The sequence below is a fragment of the Hippopotamus amphibius genome, chromosome 11, assembly GCF_030028045.1.
Source record: "Hippopotamus amphibius kiboko isolate mHipAmp2 chromosome 11, mHipAmp2.hap2, whole genome shotgun sequence".
NCBI classification, from domain to species: Eukaryota; Metazoa; Chordata; class Mammalia; order Artiodactyla; family Hippopotamidae; genus Hippopotamus; species Hippopotamus amphibius.
Window position 1 is genome coordinate 35,400,294 of NC_080196.1, and position 27,723 is coordinate 35,428,016.

The 27,723-nt window shown below is 47.2% G+C and overlaps 1 protein-coding gene across 9 annotated transcripts; it reads right to left on the reverse strand.

Annotated features, from left to right (window-relative positions):
- Positions 1-911: 911 nt before the first annotated feature.
- On the reverse strand, positions 912-27,543 carry TAF8 (TATA-box binding protein associated factor 8). 9 transcript variants are annotated; one of them, XM_057700136.1, is made up of 10 exons: positions 27,494-27,543; positions 26,577-26,733; positions 23,422-23,520; positions 23,021-23,083; positions 21,536-21,660; positions 19,284-19,431; positions 17,762-17,904; positions 10,913-11,052; positions 1,546-1,672; positions 912-1,358 (listed from the first exon to the last, which is right to left on the reverse strand). In XM_057700136.1, the coding sequence occupies exons 1-9, from the start codon at positions 27,536-27,538 to the stop codon at positions 1,594-1,596; spliced, it is 999 nt and encodes a 332-aa protein (XP_057556119.1). In that variant the 5' UTR covers positions 27,539-27,543; the 3' UTR covers positions 912-1,358; positions 1,546-1,593. The 9 variants fall into 9 exon arrangements, 5 of the variants coding, with proteins under 5 accessions (XP_057556119.1, XP_057556118.1, XP_057556122.1 ...); XR_009048107.1 differs by lacking the exon at positions 912-1,358 and adding an exon at positions 4,268-10,611 and having other exon boundaries at positions 1,566-1,672; XR_009048109.1 differs by lacking the exon at positions 912-1,358 and adding an exon at positions 9,423-10,611 and having other exon boundaries at positions 1,625-1,672.
- Between the last annotated feature and the right edge of the window lie 180 nt (positions 27,544-27,723).

A 27,723-nucleotide genomic window follows, 5' to 3' on the forward strand; every position in this document is an offset into this window, starting at 1 on the left:
GAGAGCCACCTCACCCAAGGTCATGCCCGCTCCCTGGGGGCAGCCCACTCTCACTGACGGTCTCTCCTTCCAACTCAGGGCAACTCTGAAGACTCCTGATAGCTTCCAGGCTCCCCAGGGCGGCCAAGCTTCCCTCTGCCCCGCCCCTCCCCTCTCTACCCCACAGGTGTGCATCCTAAAGGCTCTCCCCAAACGCGCCCAAACACAAATCTCAGTCTCCCGGGAGCCTGTCCTGCCAGGCGCAGTTCTGAGCATTTACACATATTATTTCAAGGAGTCCTCCTAACAACCCCAGGACATAGTTATTTTCATTACCCCAGGTTTACGGATGAGAAAACAGAGGGAAAGGCTAAGTAATTTGCCCAAGGTCACAGAGCTAGCAAGCTACACAGCCAGGATTCCTATGCGAGCTCTGAAGTGTTACACACACTGTCTCTGAGAACATCCCTGTGGTCTAGCCTTGAAGAAATTAAACAAATGAAACAGCTGAAGAAGATATAGTCTGATTTGAAAGGGAAAAAAATCTCTACTGCTCCCAATTCTTTTCCACCAGCCTCTCAGTGGTGTCTGGACATGCAGCCCTGGTGCCTAATTTTAGCTCAGTGGTTTTTAGGGTGGGGGTGGGGGTGGGGGTGGACAGAGTTGCTCCCTGGGGACCTTTGGCAACGCCTGGAGACATTTTTTTGTTGTCAGACCTGGGAGGCTCCTAAGGGCATTTAGGTCACAATTACTACCAAATGTCCTGCAATGCAAGCAAAGCCAGCCCAAAATGTCAGTAGTGCTGAGGCGGAGAAACCCTGGAATCTGGCTTTAAAGCCTGGTCCCTCAGCTGCTTTTACCCTGAAGTGTAAATGACTCCCAGTGTGATGACTGCCAGGGAGCAGGCTTTGGTGAAGGGGGTCAGAGATGTGTGAGCAGCGGGGTGGAAAGAGGGTCTGGGAGGCACACCTCCTACTTGCACCTCTGTCCAGTTAGTAGGCACATGCAGTGAAATCATAGAGGCACAAAGCCACTCATTGCATCAATGCTTGGAAGAACAGAAGGCTGGAAACTACCTAAGTGTCCATCCACTGGGAACGGGTGAAATAAGTATGCTACAGAGAGCCATATAATGGGACACGATGCAGCCATAAAACAGAAAAAAGAAGCTTTTTATTATCAGCATGAACTATCACCAAATATACACTGAAAAGTGGGGGGAAAAACATGGATAGTTTACAAAGCATCTACCATTATATAAAAAGGGAAGAAAGTATATACAGGCATTTGTGTTTAACGCATAGACTATTTCCGGAAAAATACATAAGACAATATTGATACTGACATACTGAAGGCCTCCAGGGAAGAGAACTGAGAGTCTGGGAGAGAGGGGAGGAGGGGGGATGCTTAGTTATTACTTATATCTTTTTCTATCTTTTAAATGTTACACTGTGTACATATATTATCTATTCAAAATTAAATAACATTTTAGAAAAGTAGGAAAAAAAAACCCGTAATAAAATGGGGATGACGGTGAGCCCCCTACTCCAAGAGAAGGAAAAATACCTTGAACTTGATTCCAGGAGTGAGAGTGTCCATGGGAAATCTTTACTCTCAGGCCAGCTGCTCCCCACTCGTAGCCAGGCACTGCCAGGTGATGTCCAGAGAATTAAAAACTTGTTTCAGTACTAGCCTGAGTAAAACAGAGGAATGACAGACCCACTATCAGTGGTTGAAGAAAATTTGTAAATGAATGCCTAACAAAATCTAAAAGAAATAACCCTGAAATGTGGGGCCCCGGGGCTCTCTCGTAATGGCAAATAACTGACAAGGCTCGGGTCATTCCCCTCGTCCCCACACAAACACTTCTAGGAGCCTCTGAGGATCCCGGCCCTTCTATTTAAAAGCTTCTCAGATCATCAGCACCTCACCTGGGTAAAGGAGTGAGGCCAGGGCCCCTTCCAGCCCTGGACCCCACCAGTGCAAATGACCCCTTTCCTGGGGCAGCCCTGGTACAGAGCCGGCAGACGCGCTCCAAAACCCAACCTGCCCAGCGGGGGAGTAATCTGAGGGCCAATGTCACAGAGGGGACCTCTGCCAGCTTTATAAGGAGAAGGCTGGTGACCGCTGACACCAGAGTAGCCTCACAAGAGAAGAGGCTACAGGAGGGCACGGGGGCCTCAGGGGCTGTGCTGGGGCAGCCACCAGGTCACCTGCCCTCCCTCCTTCCCTCAAGCCATCTCTGCTCTTCCCTGTCCTTACTCACCTCTTCCAGAAGCTTCACTTGCTCACCACCCCCCACTCAGATCCCAGCACAGCCCTCATCCCTCAAGTCCGACCCTCTGTTGACAGTGGTTCCTCTGTCTTGGTTAAGCGGGTTCTGGGGTTTATCTGGCTCCCTGACTACACTGTGGATGCCCCAGCGGGAGAGAGTTCTCCGTGCTTGTGTTTCCTCCTCTCCCCTTGGTACGGGGCTCCGTCTGCAGGGAGTAGCCACTCTCGGCTTGTTGGCTCTCCTGGGGCCGGGACTCACTTCCCTCCAGTTCAATAGTGTTTGCTAAGTGCCAGACTACATGAAAATAACTGAAGAGAAATGGTGTCTCTCATGTCCCTCCAGCCAGAATGCCACCCAGGAGCCAGAATGACCCCTTGACAAGCTAAGTCAACTGCTATCACTCCCTGGCTACCCACCTCTCTCTGAAGAGCACCTAAAGTCCTGACTCAGGCACCAGGTGGGCCCTGCTCCTCCCCAGTCCCCTCCAGGATCGAGGGGCCCACACCCTGCCTCAGAGCCCCTGTGCTTGCTCTTCCCTCTCTCTGCAATGCTTTTCCATGCGGCTGGCCCCATTGATACATGTGGGGACCTGCTCTGACAGTTCTCCTTCCCCACCCTTTCTAAAACAGCACCCTTTGGCACCCAGCCCCTTTCACCTGCCCCTCCAGATCCACTCACTCCCCACCTCTCCACCCTGCATGGGGCCCTGGGAGGCTGGCCACTCTGCCTGCACGGATGGGGCCCTTGCCCCCTGGCTTCCATTCAGCAGAGAACAGGCAGGATACAGGAAGTGGGGAGGGGAGAGGAGGCCAGGTAGTAATCCCTGGACTGGCTCTGTCCCTGCAGGGTTGCTGCTGCCCACTGGCCCCCTCAATGGCCACGGCCTCAGCTCTGGGCCAGAGGGTCTCACATGGGCTTCTCTCCAGGTTCTGGTAACTGCTCGCTCCCTCCTTGTCACTCACCCAGGGCTGACTCCCTAACCTGGCCCACAGCTTTGGAGGTGGATCCCTTTATTACACCTTCCTCAAATTACCCAGCCTGAATATACTGTGGCTTTCCTTTCAGGACCCCCGATTCACCACCCATTAGATGTGTATGGTTTGTGAGCCGTTGGGCCCCCAAATAGACCAGAATGTCAGAGAACGTATGGTTTAGTTATCCTCTGCTGCATCCCAATGTCTGATTTGGCACCTGCACACAGTAGCTCAATAAAATTTGTAGAGTGAGTGAATGAAGAAGGGAAGGATTCATGTCATCAGGAGAGAGGATATAGAGGCTGGAAGGACAGGCAAGATTTTAGGGGGTGATGGGGCGGAAGGGCACAGATGAAGGCACAGGAGGCAGCAGTGACGAGGATGCCGCCTCCCCTCAAGGCATAAAAGCCTCTGTTTATGTCCTTCCTAGCACTTCACAGTCGGTGGTGATTTTGGTTTTGTTTTCTTTGTATGTCTTCCCACTAGAATGGATTCCCTGGGGCCACGTCTGTCTTGTTCACGATGGTATCCTTATAGCCTGACACAGTGCCTGACATACACAGAAGGCACTAGATCTGAACTTGTCAGATAAACGAAAGCTATGTGAGTTTTCCAAAAGAAACAGTGCATTGGCAGAGGACCTGGAAAGCCGGGTTGGACAGTTTGGAAGTCACGTGGATCGCCGTAGGATGCGCTACAAGTCCTCGTTCGGGGGAGGAGGGGGGTGCAGAGGACAAAGGTGGAGTTTATAGGAAGATGAGCCTGGCAGGGAACACAGGCCTGGGGAGGCTGCCACAGCCTCAGACCGGCAAGGAAGGAAGAGGTGGTAGATTTTGGTGAGTGATCAGAAGCAGATGTAGAATGAGGAGTCCAGACTGTTTGGAGGATGACATGATGCTATAAAGCCTATGGTCCCAGCCCAAGGTAAGTACTCAAGGGCTGGCTGCTACTGGCCTCATTGTTTCTAACCTCCGTCCTAAGTGGGAAAGCTGGGGAGTGGAAGTGGTCTGTGGGGGAAAGTGAATCAAATCCAATCTACCATGATGCTTTGAAGGCACTACCAGACAGCTCAGCAAGCTGCAGACAGACAGGTGCCGAGGACTCCCAGGGAGGTGACAGCTGGAGGGGAAAGGCAGATGAGCCATCTTCTGTGTAAGCAGAGGACCGTCTGGGATCACCCACAGCCAGCCGGTCGGGGGGCTGGAAGAGCCAGCAAAGAAAAGGAAGGCCAAGAGGCAGAATAATCAGGAAATGGGAGCAACGTCATGGGAGCCAACGGAACAACCCTGAAGAAGGAAGGGGCAGCCAGCAGGTCACACGGCAGAAGCCAAGGACAGGCTGGAGGTCACCGAGGACCCTGTCCTGAAGGAGCACCTGACTGCTGGCCTCTGGACCGGCTGGGGGAGCTGAGGGTGCCAAGGCAGGTGCAGCCAGTGTTTGAAAAGGGTTTGCTGCCTGTCCCACCAAGGCCTTCCTGGGCACACATCCTACACCTTATTTGTGTCAGAGGTTGCCAGTTGTCCCCCAAATCCATTCTGTCCTTCTTTGCTTGCTGACAAGGCCCCCGCATTTGACCTAGACACAGAGCCGGATCTCCTCGCTTGCCTTGTAGCTAAGTGGGGCCATGTGACTGGGAGGGGCAGCCTGTGGGCTTCCAGCTCCCTTTACACACACCTCCCCCCCGCCCCCAACAGGAGTGCGGACCCAGCGGAAGGGGTGGAATTCATCCTCCAGCACATGGATGCAAGCATCACCCGAGGTGATGGAGGAGCCATGAGACAGAAGGAGCCTGGACATCCTCAGGCCACCAAGCGAGCCTGGACCACCTACCCAGGCTCTCATGGAAGGCATTTAGTTCCGTCTTAAGCTACTATGTTTGGGGTACTTTTTGTTAGAGCAGCCTAACTCGTGTTGGAACACACCATTTAATCCGGTAGGAACGTCACTTTAGATCAGACCAAAAGTTGTTCCAGCCCATCTCTGCCACGGGCCCCAAGGGGCAATGACACAGGGGTCACTGGCATTTCCCTTGACAAGACCCACACTCTCCAAGCACCAGGAAACCTCCGTCTCCTTACCCGTCTGTTACAGACCATCATTCATAAACCACACAAAACCCTTCGTGAAAACGTCTGTCCCTCACCTACGCCATCAAGGAAGGAGTAACAGGGATTGGCAGCCTCACCATCACTCTCTCCGTAACCCGTAACGGGTTCCATTTCTAGTTCCCTTCTCCCTGCCCACTCGCGGGCCAGGGACCACGTGGGTGCGCGGTGGGAGCCACTCTGCACACTAGTGTCAGTGCCTTTGAGGAACAAAATCACGTCGTCTTGAAGCAAAAGCGTGCAAAGTAAAAAGCACGGACTTGAGCAGGACGCCTGGGGGCAGGACCACAGCTCTGCTTCTCAGCAGCCAAGCGGACTGAGGTGTTTCTGAGCTCCTGGGTCTCCAGGTGCTCAACTGCAAGTGGGGACAGGAAGAACATCTACATTTGAGGTAATTGTGAAGACGAAATGAGTCAATATGTGTAAGACACTTAGAATAGTGACTGGCAAGGGTCAGGTCCTCCGTTATCATTAGCTTGTACATAATTTTAAAGGCAACAGAAAAGAAAAAAGATACGTCTGGCAATGGAATAACATGGTCATTAATAAAGCACAGGTACAGATGTTCTCATTAAATCCTCCTGATGAGGTATCATTACCCATGTTAAGGAAACTGGCTTGGATGTTTAGGGATTTGCCCTCACTCTCACAGCCGGTAGGTTGCCGTGGGGCCATACATACAAGTGTCACTGAGTCTTGTTTTATTGAACCACATGCCTCTAAGTTGAGCGACTTCAGGATTCCAGAAAAACAAAGCTCAGGAAGGCCAGGTCCTTTTACGCTTGTCTCCCCGTCCCCCTACTTTGTTACGAGTTTCTCAGTGAACGTCACTGGTCACCTTTTAACAGCCTTGCAATCAGAAACAAAGGAAAGGGGCCGGCCAAGCACCCTCACTCCCAGGCCAGAGCTGGGAGGGACGGTCGTACACTTAGGAGATGTGAAAACCCAGTGCCACGTGTGGATCTTATTTTGATCCTGATTCAAACCAGCCAACTATTAAAAAAAATAAAATAAAAACATCTTTGAGACAACTGGAAAAATCTGAATATAAACTGGATACTAGGGGATACTATAAAATCACTCTTCATTTTTTAAGTGTGATATTAATATGGTGATTGTGTTTAAAAAAAAAAGGTCTTAATCAACCCACACAAATATGGCCCCCATACAAAAACCTAATTTTTGACAAAGGTACACACATCATTCAGTGGAAGAAGGGTAACTTTTCAACAAAGGATACTGGATCAGTTGGACACATCCTCAGGCAAAACAGTGAACTCAACCTAAACCCCAACCTTGTAAAAAAATTTGCTCAAGGAAATACCCTGGTGGTGCAGGACTCCATGCTTCCACTGCAGGGACCTGGCTTCAATCCCTGGTCAGGGAACTAAGATCCCACAAGCAGCTTGGCAAAAAAAAAAAGAAAAAAAGAAAAAAAAAAAAAAAACCCTTAAAAAATTACTCAAAATTGATCAAGGCCTAAAACATAAAACAAACATACATCTATAAAAATATTAGAAAAAATACAGAAAGAGATCTTCAGGACCTACGGCTCAATGAAGAGCTTTTAGGCCTGTCACCAAAAACACAGTCCATACAAGAAAGAATCAATACGTTGGATTTCATCAAAATTAGCAACTTTTGCTCTGCAAAAGATCTCTGTGAAGAGAATGCAAAGACCAGCTACAGAGTGGGAGAAAGTATTTGCAAACCACACATCTGACAAAGTTCTTGTATCTAGAATATATAAAGAAACCTAAAAACAAAGAAGCAATCCAGTTAGAAAATGGATAAAAGACTTAAGTGAATAATTAACCAAAGAGGATATAGAGACAGCAAAAAAGCACATGAAAAGATGTTCAACATCTAGCCATCAGGGAAATGCAAATTAAGATCACAATGAGTGTTACCGTACACCTATCAGAATGGCTAAAAGTTTTTGAAAAATGTTAACACCCGATACTGGTGGGGATGTGGAGAAACTGGCTTACTCATACATTGCCAGTATGAAGGCAAAATGGTACAAATACTCTAGAAAAGAGTTTGTTTCTTTTAAAATGAAACATACAGTTACCATAGGACCCAGCAGTTGCATTCTTGGGCATTTATTGCAGAGAAATGAAAATGTATGATTACATAAAAACCTATACACAAATGTCCATAGCTGCTTTATTCACGAGAGCCCCAAACTGGAAACAGCTTAGATGTCCCTCCTTGTGTGAATGGTTAAACAGAGGTGGTACATCCAACCCCGGGACACTACTCAGAAATAAAAAGAAAGGGACTACTGACACACACAGCCACCCGGATGGCTCTCACTCACGCTGAGTGAAAAAAAGCCAACTCCAAAAGGTTACAAACCTTATGATTCCATTTACATAATATTCTTTAAATAAAATTATAGAGATGGAGAACACAGCAGTGGCTGGGGGCAGGGATAAGGAAGACGTGAGGGGTGGACGTGGTTATGAGGAGACAGCATGAAGGAACCTTGTGGTTATGGAAATGTTCTATTTTTTTTTTAAATTGGAGTATAGCTGATTTACAATGTTATGTTAGTTTCTGCTGTACAGCAAAGGAATCAGTTATATATATATATATATACCCACTCTTTTTTAGATTTTTTTTCCCATATAGGTCATTACAGTGTATTGAGTAGAGTTTCCCGTGCTATACAGTAGGTCCTTACTAGTTACCTATTCTATATATAGTAGTGTGTACATGTCAATCCCAATCTCCCAATTTATCCCCCCCGCAATGTTCTATATCTTGATTGTGAATCTACACATGATGAAATTGCATAGAACCACACACACACACACACACATGAAATGGTGAAATCTGAATAAGCTCTGTGGATTGTATCACTGTCCTTTTCCTGCCTTTGACACTATAGTACAGTTATTCGAGATGCTACCAAGGAAGGAACTGGGTGAAGGATACATGGGACCTCCCTGAACATTTTTTTGGTTTTTTTTTGCAATATTCTCTCAATATATAATTACCTTGACAAAATTTTAAAAAGTCTATCAGAGATGCACAGCAACATATTTACAGATTACATGACATAGCTCTTAGATTTGTTTTAAAATATACTCTAGGAATAAAAAATAAAAGAAAAAAAGAAGAAATAGATGAAACAGAATTGAAAAGATGTTGATAACTGTTGAAGTTGGGTGAAGAATACATAGGGAAAGTATATATACCTCCCTCTCTAGTTTTGTGTTTAAAGATTTTCCAAATAAAAAGTTTTAGACAGTTTTAAAAGGGTACTTTGTCCAACAGGAGGGCTAACCCTTATTTGTATACAGCCTTACTAACTGCTGTAACTTTTGCATACAAATTAACTTCAAAGCTTATAGTTCTGTTTCATTTACAAAGTTTTTATTATGACCTTTGATTGAGAGCTCATAAATCACATGCTTAATCGGACTTTGACTACTTTTTCCCTCCATGATTCCCCCAAAGTTATAAAAAATAAAAAGTTATAAATATACATTGAGGATTACGCACAGTTTTTACACAACAGTCGGGTCAATGTTTCAGGGTGTCCGACCATCTCCCAGTGTCTCAGAACAGAATTACAGCAGCACGGCCTCTGAAATCTCAACAGCAGAAAAGGCAATTCTTTTCCAAATCCCACCTCATGCCTTATAACAGGTGCTTGTTTGGGATGGTAACAGGTGGAACTGCTGGGATGACCACTCCCAGAAGCGGGTGAGAACAGCAAGCCAGGAGAGAGCTGAATGACAAACTCGGAGGCGGTCAGCACAGGCTCCGTCTGACTACCTTCAACTGGAAGAGCTTCAGGTCACTGCAAACCAGAAAAACTCTTATTTGGGGCATCTGATTTTCTTACTCAGCATCCTCTCTTCAGTTACTGATGAGCAGTGCTTTCCTTCCAGCCAATGGGGTGAAATGCTTAGAGAATAGTGAGGCCAGAGGAACATGGAGCCTGCTGTCAAGTCACTGGGTTTTTCGAGTTTTCAAATTCATCAAAAGGTTGGAAGATTAAGAGATGACTGTGGAGGCTGAGCATCGGGAGAGCTCAATACTGACCTTAGGACACTAACCCAGGATCTCATTTACCTTGTGTTAACTTCCAGGTGTCACTGGCGTTTCTCTTCCTCCGACTTGGTTTTAAAACCTCTTCCTTTGGAGACCAGCCAAAAGGTATCACTTGCCCAGCATCTTCCTTTTTTGGTTTGTAGGGCACATCAAGGATAAAGAGGCAAAGAGGTTGGACGGATTCATACGTGCAGGCCTCTTCTCAGCCCACTTCCGCTGTAAGGTGGGCACATGGACTTCCATCCACACCAGCCTCCAGCAGACGGGCCAGGATTCTTAGCTTTCAGAACACAAGGCCAAGGCCAGCCTTCAAAATCTCATCCCCGCTACCTCCCACCCCCATCAAATCCCTTTCCTATTGTATAAAATCAGTGATTCCTTGATCAAATCACAGCATAATATATCCACTGATGTAGGCTCTTGTCAAAGCAAACCTCTTTTCCCAGGACGGGGCAGGACTTGGTTGTTCCCAAGCACCTGCTCCACAGCAGGACGGTAAATGATCAACCTCTCAGGAGAGGGCACGACCCTGCCTTAGGGAGCTTTCCTCATCAGATACTGATGAGAGTCAGTGCTGCCTTTCATTCTCCTCCACACGAGTGCATCTGCTCAAGCCTCCTGACTTCTGCCAGCCCCAGAGAGAGGCTGCATTGGGTGGGCCTCCTGTTTCTAATGTGTTCAAGGAGCGCAAGTCCCCTTTGATTAGCTCAACAGGGCACTTAGAGCCCGGGTGAGGAGAGAAGTAAGAAGGAGGTTCTAGGACGATACATTCTGCCACAAATTGTCAGCCAATAAGGGGGATCCAGGTGTCCTGAAATACAAACTGAGCAAACTGTCTTTCTGGCCGTGAGCAAAGCAGGCAAAGAGCCCTTTCTTCCTGCCACCTTTCCTGGTCTCCCAGGTTTCAAGCAGTCAAGTTCCATGATCATAAATGAAGTCACTGGCTGTTCCTGTGCCCCACGGTATGGCCCAGTTGATTAAAAAAACCTCATTGTTGCCATTGTATCTTCATCAACCCAAACATCCAGTGAAAAGAGGTAACCTCAATAGACAGTTTGCTATTAAAATCATGCCCGGTCACACCCCACAGCCTGGGCTCGACCCCGAGGCAGCCACCCTCTTCTTCCCTTGGGTGGCTCTAACTCCCCCAGGAGGGTGGCATCCGCGTCTCTGTACAAGGCAGGCTTCCTTCTCAGCTCACGAGAGGGACCTAGAAAGAGATGAATCCATGGAGCCTGCCTGGTGGGGGCCCCGCCTGCTCTCCTTCTAGAGGGGAACAACTGCTGGGCTGTGAGGGTTGGTCCCTGGGCTGCAGGACGCTCAACTTCCATGCAATGAGAGGTACATGCGGGAGACGAGGACAGAGAGGAAAGGGGAAAATGTTTCCTTTCACCAGAGTAGCTCTCCCTAAGGTTCGGACCCACTGGTGAGCCTCTTTTTTCCGCCAAGGAGCAGAGAAGACCACCTCGGTCGGCCAGGGAGGCCTCTCTGCACCCCGGCCTCCAACTCACTTCTTCCTGCGGATCTTGGGTTTCTTCACAGGCCGCAGATAGGGGTTATCGATGATGTTCTCCTCCCCGTTCCGGCTCCCCGACAAGGAGGGGTTCTGCTGCAGGACAGAGGTGTTCTCCTTCTCGGCTCCAGAATCATCCTTTGAGCAAAACCCGAAATAAACACCAATGGCATAAGGAAAAGAGATCATGCCCATGGTAAGAAGTTTACTATTAGCATCCCTTTCATCAAGAAATTAGAAGCCCAGGGACCACTTTCTAGCTAATGTGCCTTTCTCTGCCCCAGACGAAAGGAGGCCAGGCAGCGGCTGCTGTCAGAGGAAGGAGAAATCACCAGCTTTGACACAGTAGAGTACGCAGCACAAGACCCTGAACCTCTTGAGAAGGTGGGGACATGAGTTAGAAGGAACAGAGACCTGGGAGGGGCAGAGTCAGGGGCTACAATTCAGATGCTTCCAGGGAGGAAGCCCAGCCTGTGGGGAGATAAAGAAAAAGAGAAGTGGCCCCCGATCCCCTGCAGGACTGAGGTGTACAGGACTGGAACAGAGCATGTGCACAGGGCACCTCCTGGACCAAAGCTCATAACCGATTTCCATGCAGATTCTCAAATATCTGGTACTTGCAACATGGTACAAATGATCATATCCCAGCAGAGGCCAGAAGCTGCTAAAGCCCCAAGAGCTCCCACGAAGGCAAAGCAGCGCATGCGGCACCAACCCGGGAACGCCACCCAGAATCCCCATCTGCGGCCCGTGGATCTGGCCTTTCACTGTTCATTTTTCGAAGAATGTGATTTTGGAGAAAAGTTTATAAGTGTGAACATTCAATATGATCCCAGTTAAAGATTTTTTAAAATCACACCTGGATGTAGACAAAAAACAGTAATACGTCGAAGTTCTACAAACTGCATCTGGAAATATGGGTGACTGATTCTCCTTTCCTTTTCTATACTCGCTTCCATTTCCCAAGTTCTTTTAAAATGAGCAGAAGCTTCAGGGGAAGGGGGCGAAAATCACAGGAAGAACTTGACCCAGAAGCTCAGGCCCAAGTGGCTGTAAGTGACCAGAAGCAGCTGGTTGGGCTGCGCCCCCTGGTGACAGGCCAAGGGTTCTGTCACTGAGAGTCCTGTTCTGTAACTTGAGGCAAAAGAGGACTTGACCTTAACCAGGAGATTCTGCTGTCAGAAGACAGCAGGACAGAGGACGCTGTGAGGAGGCGGCAGGTTCTTCCACAGGGACTGCTGCCTAGGACACGGGCGCCAGTCCGGGCTCAATAAGCCTGAAGTTAGCGAAGACTCTGAGGTTCGGCTGCGCGTCCTCTCACTGTCTCCCCAGGGACCCAGTTCCATCCAGGGCCCCTGTGCTTTCCCTCTCTAACACCCAGTATGGTGGGACCACCGGGTGACCTAGAGTCACTGGGGACCTCCTGAAGGCTCTCTTGAAAGCAAATACCCCAAGATCAGCCTGGCTCGTGCCGGACCAGGTGCCAGACATAAGGTCTGACCACAACCAGACCTGACCTTTATGAAGTTCTTAACGGCTCGGTTTAATAGCTCACCCCTACCTCCCTCCTCTCACCTCTCTACAGGAAATGCCCGACCTTCAAAGTGACTGGAAGTTCACTGCAGCTGTGCCTTAAGTGTTTCCTGAGATGATAAGGGTGGAGGGGACCCAGTCAGGGGCGCCCTGGGACCACTGCTGGAGGTTCCCTCCCTGTTCGGCTTGCTATGCCTCACGAGGCCAGGATGTGGGGCACGAGTCATGGGACAATAAGCTTCTCTTCCCCCAAGAAGAGCTTCTGGAAATGCCGCTTTCTTTGCTGTCTTTGGGGACAGGCAGCCTTGAGATGGGGAGGGATAGGAGGAGTAGACAAAAGAAGTAAAGTACTAAAGTGACTGAGATTTGTAAAAAAGGTGGGGACAGAAAGGCCTGTCAGGAGAGACTTGTGCCTGGAAAGGCCAGACTCAGGCACTGAGTGTGCTCCTCGTGAATCCCACACGTCCTGGGTGACCGCATCCAGCCTCACAGCTTTCAGCACCATTTCCACAGCAACATCTCCCACTTGAACCTCCCCAGCCTCACCTGTCCCTTGACCTCCAGGGCTGCATGGACACTGTCACTCAAACACCTGCCTTCTCCACCTGGCAGTCAAGCAGGCATTCAAACTCAACGTGCCTAAATCTGAACCCCGAGCACTAACAGCTCCTCCCACTGTCCTCCCGTCACAGGTGATGGCAACTCCATCCTCCCAGTTGTCCAAGCCCAAAACTCTGCAGTCACGCCCGGTTTTTTTCTTTCTCTGACATCCCACAGCCAATCTGTTAGGAAAACTTCTTGGTCTTACCTTCAAAATATAGGCAGAATCTCACCACCTCCACTATCTCTACCGCAATCCCCCGGTAGGACCCACCACTGTCCCTTACCTTGAGAGCGGCCTCCAAACTGCCCTCCGGCCACAGTCCCTTCTCTGCCTGCCCAGTTCTCACCAGTGCAGCCAGTGCTCCTTAGAGAAGTTCAGACATGTCCCTCCTTTGCTCCATACCCTTCCATGACTCCCACTTCACCCAGTGAAAAGACAGTTCTTAAAACTGCTCACAAGGCTCTTCCTGATCTGACCTTTCTCTCCCCACCCCCACCCTGCCCCATCTTCCTCAGTCACACCCCCACTCACCTTCGTGCTGTGCCCCAGGGCCTTTGCACTAGCCGGTCCCTTTCCAGGACACTCTTCCCCAGATATCCACATGGCTCACTCCCTCACCTCCTTCAACACTCTGCTCAGATGTCACCTTCTCTGTGATGTATACCCTGAGCACCCTATTTAAAAGTGAAACCTCTACCCTTTACCCTGGATCCTCTCTTACTCAGTCTTCTCCCCACAGCACTTTCCTCTTTAACATACTGTACAATGATGTATTTACTTTTTTTTATTTTTATTTTTTATTTTTTTGGCACACGGGCTTAGTTGCTCCGTGGCATGTGGGATCTTCCTGGAGCTGGGATCGAACCCGTGACCTCTGCATTGTCAGGCGGATTCTTAACCACTGCGCCACCTAGGAAGCCCAAATGATGTATTTACATATGACTTTTACGGTCATGCCCCCACTGCCAATACACAGGCTCCCAAGCTATTGTCTTTTGTTCTGGTCACTGGTGTGTCCCAAGCACCCAGAACAGTATCTGGCACCTACTGGGTACTAAATAAATACTTGTTGAGTAAATGAATGGTACACTGAGTAAAAGCTGAGACACTGGGATTGCCTGCAGAAGGCAGCTGGTTCAAATGTGTGAGAAAATAATCCTCTGATACACCAATTTAAAATGAATAGCCCTGGGACTTCCCTGGTGGTCCAGTGGTAAAGAATCTGCCTTCTAATGCAGGGGATGCAGGCTCGATCGCTGGTCAGAGAACTAAGATCCCACATGCCGTGGGGCCACTAAGCCTGCACGCCACAACTACTGAGCTTGCGCTCCTCAGTGAGAGAGCCTGTATGCTGCAAACTACAGAGCCCACACACCCTGGAGCCTGTGTGCCACAACTAGAGAACAGAAAACCTGCATGCCAGGACTAGAGAGAAGCCCGCGCGCTGCAACAAAAGATCCCGCATGCCTCAATGAAGACCGCGAGTACCACAACTAAGACCTGACGCAGCCAAAAATAAATTAATAATAAGTAATAAATCTTTTTTCAAAAATAATAAAATAAAAAATAAAATAAAATGAATCGCCCCTTCATGTTCATAGATGGAGAAACCAGAACTAAGTTAAACAAAGTAACTACCTGGCAACAGTCCTTGAGAGCTGTGACCTCCACAGATAAAAGAACAATTTAGAAGACCACCAAAAAAGCAAATAACCCAATCCACAAATGGGTGGAAGACCTAAATAGACATTTCTCCAAAGAAGACATACAGATGGCCAACAAACACATGAAAAGATGCTCAACATCACTAATCATTAGAGAAATGTGAGTCAAAGCCACAATGAGGTAGCACCTCACACCGGTCAGAATGGCCATCATCAAAAAGTCTAGAAACAATAAATGTTGGAGAGGGTGTGGAGAAAAGGGAATCCTCCTGCACTGTTGGTGGGAATGTACGTTGGTACAGCCACTATGGAAAACAGTTTGGAGGTTCCTTAAAAAACTAAAAATAGAACTACCAGGACTTCCTAGGTGGTGCAGTGGGTAAGAATCCGCCTGCCAAAGCAGGGGACACGGGTTTGATCCCCGCCCCAGGAAGATACCACCTACCTTGGAGCAACTAAGCCCATGAGCCACAACTATTGAGCCCATGTGCAGCAACTACTGAAGCCAACGTGCCTAGAGCCTGTGCTCTGCAACATGAGAGGCCACCGCAACGAGAAGCCCACGCACCACAACAAGGAGTAGCCTCTGCTCGCCACAGAGAAAGCTCGTGTGCAGCAACGAAGAGCCAACACAGCCAATAAAATAAATAAATATACCATATGACCCAGTAATCCCACTCCTGGGCATATACCCAGAGAAAACCATAATCCAAAAAGAAACATGTACCATAATGTTCACTGCAGCACTATTTACAATAGCTAGGACATGGAAACAACCTAAATGCCCATCAACACATGAATGGATAAAGAAGATGTGGCACATATATACAAAGGAATATTACTCAGCCATAAAAAGGAATGAAACTGAACTATATGTAATGAGGTGGATAGACCTAGAGACTGTCATACAGAGCGAAGTAAGCCAGAAAGAGAAAAACAAATACCGTATGCTAACTCATATATATGGAATCTGAAGAAATGGTACTGATGAACCCAGTGACAGGGCAAGAGTGGAGATACAGATGTAGAGAATGGACTTGAGGACACGGGGCTGGGGTGAGGGGCGAAGGGGAAGCTGGGACGAAGTGAGAGAGTAGCATAGACATATTTACACCACCAACTGTAAAACAGATAGCTGGTGGGAAGTTGCTGTATAACAAAGGGAGATCAACTCGATGATGGGTGATGCCTTAGAGGGCCAGGACAGGGAGGCGGGGAGGGAGTCGCGGGAGGGAGGAGATATGGGGATATATGTATAAATACAGCTGATTCACTCTGGTGTACCTCAAAAACTCATACAAGAGTGTAAAGCAAATATATTCCAATAAAGAGCTTAAAAAATAAATAAATAAATAATAAATAAATTAAATAAATAAATTTATTTAAAAAAAAATAGAACTACCATATGATCTGGTAATCCCACTCCTGGGCATATACCCAGAGAAAACCATAATCCAAAAAGAAACATGTACCATAATGTTTATTGCAGCACTATTTACAATAGCCAGGACACAGAAGCAACCTAAATGCCCATCAACAGATGAATGGATAAAGAAGATGTGGCATATATATACAATGGAATATTACTCGGCCATAAAAAGGAATGAAATGGAGCTATATGTCATGAGGTGGCTAGACCTAGAGTCTGTCATACAGAGGGAAGTAAGCCAGAAAGAGAAAAACAAATATTGTATGCTAACTCATATATACGGAATCTAAAAAAAAAAAAAAAAAAAAAAGGTACTGATGAATCCAGTGACAGGTCAAGAATAAGGATGCACGTACAGAGGATGGACTGGAGGACATGGGGTTGGGGGGGCGGGGGGCAAAGGGGAAGCTGGGACGAAGTGAGAGAGTAGCATAGACGTATGTACACTACCAACTATAAAATACATAGCCAGTGGGAAGCTGCTGTATAACAAAGGGAGACCAACTCGATGATGGCTGATGCCTTAGAGGGCCAGGACAGGGCGGGGGGAGGGACTCGTGGGAGGGAGGGGATATGGGGATATATGTATAAATACAGCTGATTCACTTTGGTGTACCTCAAAAGCTGGTACAAAAGTGTAAAGCAATTATATTCCAATAAAGAGCTTAAAAAAAAAAAAAAGACCAGTTACTGAACTCACTGTTACAACGTAAATGCTAAAGACAGAAAACAACCTAAACGTCCACAGGGGACCGTTCATTAAATCCTCAGAATGGAACAGGAGGAAGCTACGAGGAGGGGTGAAGCATTCCTCACCTAGATCTCCACAAGGGAAGAAAGCAAGGGGAAAGAACCTTCTGTGTTTAAAATAACAAAAGTCTCTACAAGGATTCACAAGAGACTGGGGACACTGGTTGCTTTGTAGGAGGGAAAGTGGATGACAGGGAACAAGGATGGGTGAAAGACTGCCACCCTACATCTTTTTGTCCATTCTGAATTTTAAACATATGATTGTATTTGCCAGTCCAACAAAACAACAAGCCCGATTGATTGTTTGTACGTTGTTGCAGGAATCCTTTTCTTGAAGTCTTTTAATCTATTTATTTCGTGCCAAAGAGCATATGGTCATACAACAGGGGTGGGGGGAAGGGGGCAGTGGGTGCCATGAGCTGCCACGTGCCAGGCACCTGATGTAGATGAGCTCATTTTATCTCAGGCTCCTCGCTTCCCCTTGAGGTAGGTGTTCCTACTCCTATTTGTATTTGTGAGGAAACAGACTCAGATGTTGGGTCATGCAACCAAAGTCACTTAGCTCCATGAGGGCAGGACATTTTGTCTCTTTTGCCTCCTGCTAATTCCCCAGCACCCGGCATGTGCCTGACTCTGACAGGTGCTCATTCAATATTTGCTGAACGAACGAATGGATCCCCAGGACACAGACTTATGTCTCGAGGTAGAGATCATGTCACAATTGGATCACCATGGGCCCATCATGCATGTCCCTAACATGAGGCCAGAGACCTGAGGTAGGTCGTGTCCAGTCCCCGGGGTGACAGGCAGAGAGCAGCACGGGCTACTGCGCAGGGCATGCGGAAGCGGGCAGTAGGCAGGACCCACCGTGCTGATGTGGAGGGGGAGGTTCTCTGTGTCTGTCTGCTCGTCCTGCTCCGAAGAATCCGTCTCCTCCATTTGCTGCATCTCCAGCTCAGATGGAAGTAGAGCCGTCAGGTAGGGGATGGTGAAAGGCCTGGCAGCGATCACTGGGGGGTTGGAAGAGACCGAGAGCCTTAGGAGAGACCAGCGAGCAGCACCGGGTGGCAGTGATGGCTCACGCTCCAGCACTTCCCACGGGCCAGGCAGTGTTCTACGGCTTTACACGCTATCTTTAATCCTCACCTCCACCCTCTTAAGAAAGTACAGTTATCAACCCCATTTTACAGATGGGGAACCTGAGGCATGGAGAGCCTACGTGACTTCCTCAAGCACACAGGAAGTGGCGGAGTGGGATGTGAACTCTGGCAATATGACTTCAGAGCCCACTTTTACCAAGTACCACTAAAATCAGAGAACTGGGGCTGAATCCTAGCAAAGCATCAGCTTAGTGATCTTACGGCCAAGGTCGGTTAACCCCTCAGCCTCATTACGAGAGCAGGGCTACGTATCCCTTCAACCTGAAGGACTCAGGTCCCGACAGCGGACTTGAGAACTCTCTGCATGGAATTATATCCACTGAGCTAGAAGGCACTTCAGGTAAATGAGCGATCCAATTCCTCCAAAAAGCACTGAGGCTGAGAAGGATAAATTATTGATTAAAAAAAAAAATTAAAAAGAAAGTCTCCATGGCAGAATGTCATTATCAGGAGAAAGATTATTTTTAACGTGGCTCAGATGTGGGGTCCTGCAGACAGAAAGAGCTAGGTTTGAATGCGATCTACTCTCTGTGTGACTTTGGGCAAATTAGTTCATTTGTCTTCTCTATAAGCCTTGGCTTCCTGGAATGGTGGAGGTAACAGTTCCTAACTCAGAGGCTGACTCGAGGAGTTCATGAGGTGACGTAGGGGAAGTGTTATTAGCACAGCTTAATAACTTAGCTGCTGTGTTTCCAGGGCCAGGCATGCAGCGAGTATCCAACAGGAGCTTGTTGGCTCAATGAATCACCCAAACCAATCTCCCACGCTCCCCTTTGGAACACTGAAGCCTATGGAGAGGAAGGAACTTGGTCACACGGTGAAATGAGATGAGAAATTACCTGGTGAGCCCTGTGAGAGGACATCATGAAGGCAAAGCCTGGCAGAGGTTCTGTAAGTGCCCCGCCCCCTGACACCCGGGTCCTTCTACCACCAGGGCTGCCCCTCTGCTACATGAGCCTCTCTGATGCCTCGGGCTCAGTCACTCTTGAGGTAATCTCAACTCAACGCACCTCAAGTGCCCAACTCCAACAGAGGCCATTATTGTTTCGGAGTCACCAGTTAGGGACGGGCCCTTGAGACCCAAAAACAGGAGCCAGAAATCTGAAGAACAAGTTCCACCCAAGACAAGCACAAAGCTTATTTGTTTCTTCCAACAACACTGAGAGAGAGGGAAGATGGGGTGAGGATCTCAAAGGATAAGTCAGGGTCCACAGAGGGGAGAGACTCACATGGAAACGTGCTGACATCATCTTTGAAAAGACTCTGGGTCTCGCCGGTCTTGGCCATAAAACGGGTGAGTGCCCGCTCCACGTCTCGTCTCTGGGACGCAGCCTTCTCCCGCAGGACCTGATAGTCTGACACGGGCTCACGGTACGTCTACAGGGAGAAACACGAGAGACACTAGAGAAACACCAATGACCACGTTGTTCTCCTCGGGTCCCTGCCTCACTGTTGCTCTGTCCTCCCACCCTTTAAATGACCCCCTAACCATCCCTGAGAGCAGAGATGCCCAAGGGCAGTGGAAGAGTGGAAAGAAACAATACAACTATCATTAATATTTACTTTGAATCCTAAAAATTAAGAAATGTACAAATATTTACTATACTGACTGATTCCGGGCCTTCGTTTAGCTCCCCTGACAGCTGGACTCAGGCAAAAGAGATGCATCCAGAAGTGAGAGTGGGAATTCCACCCCCCACACCCCCTGGGGAGGCCCTGAAGGGGACCACCCTGGGCCCTCAGTGTAACGTGGCAACAGAATTCTCTGACATGTTTAAAATCTTCCCCAAATGAAGAACTGGACAGGATTCTGAACACTCTGGTTAACAACATTAAAATGCAAGCTCTTACCATCATTTTTAAGACAACTGCTTGATATTTAAAAAGTTGGAAATGTAAAATAGGAAAATTTTAACAAAATTCTTCAAATAAGTCGTGGATGAGAATGAAGAAAATTAGTTTTATGATTAAGGGCCGCCTAAGATGTCACCTAATTTTGTGTAAATTTTTTAACTATGAGAGCTGTTAAAGTACAAAATAAGCTGAACTTAGAATCAGACCTCCAACTTCATATTCTACCAAGTATTAAACCAAGATTTCAAAAAATACAAATGCAGAGACTATCACATGACTGCCGCTGAAAAGGAACAAACAGGTTTCCTGAACCTTTAATAAGGGTCAGGTAATCTTTCAACATACATTGTTTTAGTAAGATGTTACATTACAATACTCATGTAAATGAGCAAACCAATACTGAAGCATGTGCTTAATCCTTTTACTGATAGAGATATGCTACAAAAGAGTTAGAGACTGCTGTGGATTAAATTGTAGCCCTCTAAAAAAAGACGTGTGGAAGTCCTAACCCCCAGGACCTCAGAATATGATCTTATTTGGAACTAGGGTCTTTGGAAGATGTAATCAGTTAATGTGAGGTCATATTGAGTGGGGTGGTAAGAATCCAATATGACTGGTACCCTTGCAAGAAATGGCCCTGTGAAGACAGAGGTACAGATAGAGGGCCGTGTGCAGACAGAAGACTGGAGTGGTGCATCTACAAGCCAAGGGATGCCATGAACTGCCTAGAAACCACCCAAAGCTGGGAAGAGGTGGCAGAGGGAGCCTGCCGACACCCTGATTTTGGACTTCTAGCCTCTGAAACTACAAGACAATACATTTCTGTCGTTCTAAGCTACTTAGTTTGTGGCACTTTGTTACGGCAGTCCTAGGACTCTAACAGAGAAACTCCTGGTCAAGGGCAACGGCTGTGTCACAATGGGTGACTACCTCCTCCTTTCCCCTGTATCCTGGGGTGTGGAAAAATCTCCTGGAGGACTTGCTCCAAGCCCGCATCACGGCTGTATTTGCACCACGACACGGTGTGGAGGTGGGGACACAGGAATTGAGTGGAAGAGCCTCTGGGGACTCCTGAGCACGCTGTACCTTCCCAAGGGAAAGTGAAATTGCTAGAAGGCAAACTGGGACACATTGAACCACAGATGACAACCAGACTTGTTCCACATGGACCCAGAGCTGACAGTCACGAAAAGTTCCATTTCATATTACCAAGTATGTTTGGTAATATGAAATGGAATTTTCCCTGATTTCAAAAATAACTCCTATGTATTACAAAAAATTTGGAAAACCCAGAAAAGCACACACAAAACAACAGTTACCTATAATCCCACCAAGAATTACTACCAACATTTTGTGGAATATGTCTTTTCTCTACGTGGCTACATACTTTTGTGTTTGGATGGGACAGGCAAAACTGTGCCAGCTTCAATTTCTTTACTAACTATATTTCTGTCAGCAAACTGGAGAAGAGAATTCTCCTTCGCCAAATTGCTTTTCAATGAGGAAAGACATTCTGAGTTCTGAACTGCTCTGTTACCAACCAACTTTTGGATTCCAGTCTGACAGCCAGTAGGATCGACTCTGCTTTTGCATCCGTCACAGCCCCCAGCATGGCCTTGTCACTCACCGGAGTTTTGATGTAGGTGTGGGGGTCGGGGAACTCTGGAAAATGGCTGGGGATGTGTGGCGGGTGGGGTCGGTTCTGTCCTGCAGTGAGGGCCTTGGGGGTCACCGGCTGATTGGTCACTGGAGCTGCAACAGAGTCACAACCAGTTACTCTTCCAAACGAGGGCTTGCGTCTCTACCCAAACCTTCCTTCTCTCAAAGTAAATGCTAGACCTCAATGTACTATGCCAACAGGCACTTTGTACTTCTTTTTAAAAAAAAAAAATTTATTTATTTGGTTGCACCAGGTCTTAGTTGCAGCAGGAGGGCTCCTTAGTTGTGGCATGCGAACTCTTAGCTGTGGCATGCATGTGGGATCTGGTTCCCTGACCAGGGATCAAACCCGGGCCCCCTGCATCGGGAGCGCGGAGTCTTATCCACTGCGCCACCAGGGGTGTCTCAGCACTTTGTACGTCTACCAATAAAATGGCCTGAGGACCTGAAAAGGCCCCCTGGTCCCCCAACAATGCCTGGCCCTGTATGACCTGGGGTGATATTTCCATCTACAACAATCTTGCCTGCATGCCCTTTAGGTAGGTGAGTGGGTGGCTGTGAGAAGTTAACTACATAAAAGAGCAGGCTGAGGAACTAAGGAAGTTAGGTGTGCTGCTAACTCTCTTCAAGAACCTAGGTAGCAAAGACAAACAATGAGCCAGGGTAAGTTAAGTGCGGGCTAATGACAGCAAGAGGGTATTCAAAACGGCACCTCCCACTGCTGCTTTGAGAGGGGTTCTCAAAAAGATGCCAGCCTGAAAAGAGTGATGAAAAAAAATCTAGTGAATTCTCCTCAGGTCCTGTAAGCCCAAACTAGTCACTCCAACTCAGTTCATAGCACTCAGTGTATCTAAGGCAGAGATCATCAAGCTTTTTGTGTAAAGGGACAGAAAGTAAATATTGTTGGTTTTGCAAGCTGCGCAGTCTGTCACAAGTATTTAACTTGGCCATTACAGCATGAAAACAACCATAGATAAGTAGTAAACACGGCTGTGTACCAATAAAAGTTTATTTACAAAAACAGGTGGTGGGCAACTGCTGAAGCCCACATGCCTAGAGCCCGTGCTCCGCAATGAGAAGCCACTGCAATGAGAAGCCTGCACACTGCAAGACCCAACGCAGCCAAAAACTAAATTAAAAAACAAACAAAAAAACCAGGTGGTGGGCCACATCAGGCCTATAGGCCATAGTTAACTGACCCTTGATCTAAGCAAGAACAACAAGAACTCTCACATTTTTCAAAGAGCATCAAGATGGTTTACCTTTCTGCTGACTAAACTTCACATCCTAATCAGATTAGCCCAAATAAAGATTACACTATAGGCAGCCCCAAATAACAGAATGGAGACTGCTACAAGGCAGTAGCTACACACCAACCCCTGGCTTAGTCAATCAATTCACTCCATCAGCATTAATTGAGCACTACTGAATACCTCAGTTCAGAGTCACTTACGGGCGGTGATGACCATCCTCTGAGACCGTTTTGCATAAGCAGGGAGAGTGTCCACATTGAAACCTAAGAAACAGGAAAACAAAAATCACTGCCCAGACCATTGGATATTGAACATGGAAGGGGAAACAGTACTGTGGTGAAACAGTTTAAACTCCCGGCTCAAGAACTTTGCTGCCACTCAAAGGACGCTCCAGCAGAAACCCCCAATGGGGAGTTAGGAGTTCTCTTAACCGGGTTCAGAGGAACCCTCTTTTGATAACTCTCTCAAGTTAAAAGCAAACCAGGAGACTCATGAGGGGATTCAAGAACACTCGGCAGACAAGGCTGCCTCCTGAGGACTCCTCTCTCTCATGCCTCCAACTCAGCTGCACTGAAGAAATGGAAACTGGAGGTGTACTCACCCATCTCAACGAGGGTGACCACAATATCTGACAGTGTGGGCTGGGTCCTGGCTGTGTGCTCACAGTAAGACTTGGCACTCCTCCCAATTTCTGAAATGTCTAGGAAAGGATCACAGGTAGGAAGTCTTATTTTTAGTTCCCAAGCAGTTAAACATAGAATTGCCATATGAGCCAGCAATTCCACTCCTAGGTATACACCCAAGTGAACGGAAAACAGGGACTCAAATGGATACTTGTGCGTCTATGTTCATGGCAGCACTATTCACAGTAGTCAAAAGGTGGAAACAACCCAATGTCCATCCACAGATGAATAGATACACAAAATGTGGTCTATATATACAATGGTATATTCAGCCTTCAAAAGAATGACATACAAGCTACAACATGAACTTTGAAAATAAGCTAAGTGAAGTAAGCCAGACAGTCAAATATTTTAAGGTTCTACTCTTATGAGTTACCTAGAAAAAAGAAAATTCATAGAGACAAAAAATAGATTAGAGGTTACCAGGAGCTGGGAGGAAGGAGGAATAGGGAGTTACTGTTTATGGATACAGAGTTTCTATTTCGGATGATGAAAAAGTTCTGGAAATGGATAGTGTTGATGGTTGTACAACATTGTGAATATATTTAACACTACTGAATTGTACACTTAAAATGATTAAAATGGTAAATCTTGTGTTACATATATTGTGCCACCAAAAGAAAGTCTTATTCTTTGGCTGTCAAGTTTTTGTTTCTACTACCTGAAGCTGAAGCTCTTCTTGGTCATGCCAAAGTTCTTCAGGGGAAGGGGAAACATGAAGCTGCGCTCCATGAATAGGCTTCAGAGGTGGATGGGCAGTCCCACAAAAATTCTGAAATTGTGCTTTTACATACAAAAAAAGTCAGCACAATTTCAGGTCCATAGATTTCATCAGATGTAAAAGGGGCCCCCAAAAGTAAGGAATGCCTGCTCTAGGGGCCTAATGGTTCAGAAGATGAAAGCAAATGGTGCTTGATGGGAAGGGTGTCTAACTAAAGACCCACCAGCAACTCGTCATCCTACCCTGAGAAGGTCACTGAAGCTGTACTAGCCTCCACCCATGAAAATGCTGGGCAGCATCCATTTATTGTGGGGAAAACCTAATTAGAATCCTGGCAGAACAGCTTAGAAATAAGCGGGGCGGCAGTTAGGGCAGTTTCACCATTTGGAATGTTTTTTACATGCCATCAGGTCCTAAGATATCAAAGGACATGTACAGGAAATGTAAAAAACAACATGGAAACTTTGCTCTGCACTCAGTAGAAGAACTGGGTTCACAGTCCCCCAAAACAAGGTGATTGCAGTCAACAAGCACAACAATCCTGCCTGATGCTTATAACTAACTCAAACCCTAACACTTCGATGTCTGGTGGAAATGCAGAGCCCTACCCACTAGACTGCCTGGGAATTCCCCAAACCCTTAGCGTAAGCCATCCATCTTTGGTATTCCTTTGGCTGAAGTTGCAGACTTTTACACTATTTTCAAACTAATATTCAGTTCTAATACTCTTAGCTTTCCAACACAACACAACACAACTATTTCAGCACAATCCCCTCTGGTGGCAACCATTTCTTCTGAGAGAAAAAAGGCCTCTTGTCAATGGTATGAGAAAGAACTACCTCAACTATGAGGACCTATACCCTCTGAATTCCAAGATCTTTGCAAGAACTGAATTCTCATCTGTTGGCAACTATTAGTCCATTTCTTCAGGACAAAAGTCCTCAAAGTGTGGTCTGGAAATCCCTGGCTATCCCTGAAATCCTTTCCAGAGTACACAGGTCAAAACCATTTTCATAATAAAATGAGACATTCTTTGACTCTTTTACTCTCATTCTCTCATGTACTTTTCCAGAGTTTATGTCACCTGTGATGATATCATGGCTCTGCCGGATAATGGAACATGTGCTTGTGCATTCTTACGTTTGAAAATGTTCTCAGTTTTATTCTCTAATGTGGCAAAAATCTCTCTATATAAAGCCCATGTATACAAAATTCCTTGGGGTCCTCAATATTTAAGAGTCTAAAGGGGTTCTAAGACTAAAAAGTGTGAGATGGCTGCTTTAGGAAAACATTTGGTATCTTGAAGTTCTAAACATCAGCAGTAGGTCACCTCACCCCAGATCACGCTCTTCCTGGGGCAGCCTACATCTAGTGACTGATCAAAACCAGAGTACCGGGACTTCCCTTGTGGTCCAGTGTTTATGACTCTGCATTTACACTGCAGGGGCCACGGGTTCGATCCCTGGTCAGGGAACTAAAGATCCCCCTCAAAAAACCCACCACCGACAACAAAACAAAGAAAAAAAGAGTACAAAGGCAGGGCTTTGGGGGGCCTGATGTCCGATACCCTGATGGGCAGTAATTGTTCCAGAACCCCCACTGAATTGGCCAATTCTTTGTTTGGCCTGCACTGTATTTCAACTGCTCCTTCTGCCTAACCTTTCTCTCACTTCCATTCAGAGGGTTTTCCCCCCTCTCCCCACCAAACACCTTAAATACCCCATCTCTCATCCCATCCTACCCTACCCCCACCACCAACAACAAAAAGGTTCAAAGAGGGAAACACATTGTACATGCAGAAAAGCCTATGTGAGACTGTTCCAGGCCTCTAAACTTCAAAATATTTCTTTTTTAAATTGTTTTTTTTCCCATTTTCTAAAACTTATTTGCCCTCATTCTTTGTGTCACATAATATAGCATTTGATTATATAATGTGTGGCATCTATTTCCCTGGAATTAATCCTGACTCTCCAACGAAACTGTAAGTTCTATGAGCATAGAGAACAAACAGCAGTGATGACAGCATCTACGAGTTATCGAGAGCTTACAACGTTCCCAGCTTTGATTGTTTTATGTATATATCTCACTTACACTCAGATCTCGAGGAGGGGCAAATTACTCCTATTCTCGATTTTCACAAAGGAGGAAATTGAGGCTCAGGAGGTTTAGTGGTTTACTCAAGCTGCTAAGCAGCAGAGTGATGACCCACATCCACGTCTATCTATTCTGAAGCCCGTAACTCACTTAACAATATTCTTCTTTTTCTTAAATCCTCTCTAACATTATCACAATGCAGGACACAGAACAGATGTTTGGTTGACTGGAAGAGGCCTGTTGTTTCCTGGTACTTACAGCTCTGCAGCATCTCTGTCAGTGTTTCCACAGATGCTTTCTCAGCACTCTCAAACCCTGCCTCTGTCAGCAGGGAGCTCACAACCACCTGCAGGGTTCGCCTCCGGGCCAGATGGTAGTTGTCAGCAGGGTTAGTGGACTGTTTACTTCCTGACCTCTGAATCAGCGGCCCAGAAAGAGAAACATTTTCATCCACAGGACAAAGATGCAATCACGTATTGTCAATGGCAACCAAAGGTTCTTCTGCTAAGTACCTTTTGATCAGTGCTTAAAAAGATGTGGTAGTCCCTGATGTTTAGATTTATAGCTCGTGGCCAAATGAGTAACAATTGAGCACCTCAGGGGCTGTAAATTCGGAGACAGGCTTTCTGCCTACCTAACACGAACACTCCAATAACACAAAACGGCTGTTTTTCTGCTTTCTGTTTTAGCAGATTATCAGAATATATAGCTGAAGAAACACGCTTGATGGGACTGAAAGCATATCTACCTCCAAGAAAAAAGTGATCTCTCTCTTGTTCTTCCCATCTCCACACCACTTCACTAACGAGGAGAATTAAAACAAGTAATACACGATGCTGAGTAGAGGCCCCAAAGCTAAATATTTTGAAACGGGAATCCCTCCCAACTTTGGCGGGCCAATGAGAAGGCGAAAACGGCTTCGTTGGACCAATCGGGAGATGTTCCGGGTTCCCAACCCCCAACAGAGAACGGGCCAATCAGGACAGAGGTCCACTAACTCAGGAGGCCGCCGCCAAGTCTCGAGAAGGGGGGGCACGTACGGCCTGAAAGACCCTCCTCCACTCAGAGCTCATGGTGGGGCTGGATTTCTGGGTATAAGCTTGTAGCCCAGGCTAGGGGAAAGTTACGGAATGCCCCGACTCTTTCGGCTTCGGCCCTGCACCTCCCGCCCTTACCGTTCCGGAGCCGCCAGCCCCGGCAGTGGCCGCCGCGTCGGCCATCTTGCTCTGGCGTAATGTGCGCGAGCGCAGAGCAGGATGGGACTTGTAGTCACGGGGCGGGGAGGAGCGGCGAGGGGGCGGGGCGGCACGCGCCCCTCTGGGCTTTACGAGGCCGAGCCGGGTCGGGTGGGTGCGTCTGGTGACCCCGGCTCACGTGACCTTCTATGAGCGGTGGGTTCAGTGAG

What these genes read in the sequence shown, in the direction of transcription:
- TAF8 (XM_057700136.1), bottom strand. Translation starts at nt 27,538, where the DNA reads ATGGCCGACGCGGCGGCCACTGCCGGGGCTGGCGGCTCCGGAACG. An exon ending in ACACCTACATCAAAACTCCG is followed by an intron (nt 19,432 to 21,535) that starts GTGAGTGACAAG and finishes TTCTCCCTGTAG; the next exon opens with ACGTACCGTGAGCCCGTGTC. An exon ending in TGATGTCAGCACGTTTCCAT is followed by an intron (nt 17,905 to 19,283) that starts GTGAGTCTCTCC and finishes CCAACCCCCCAG; the next exon opens with TGATCGCTGCCAGGCCTTTC.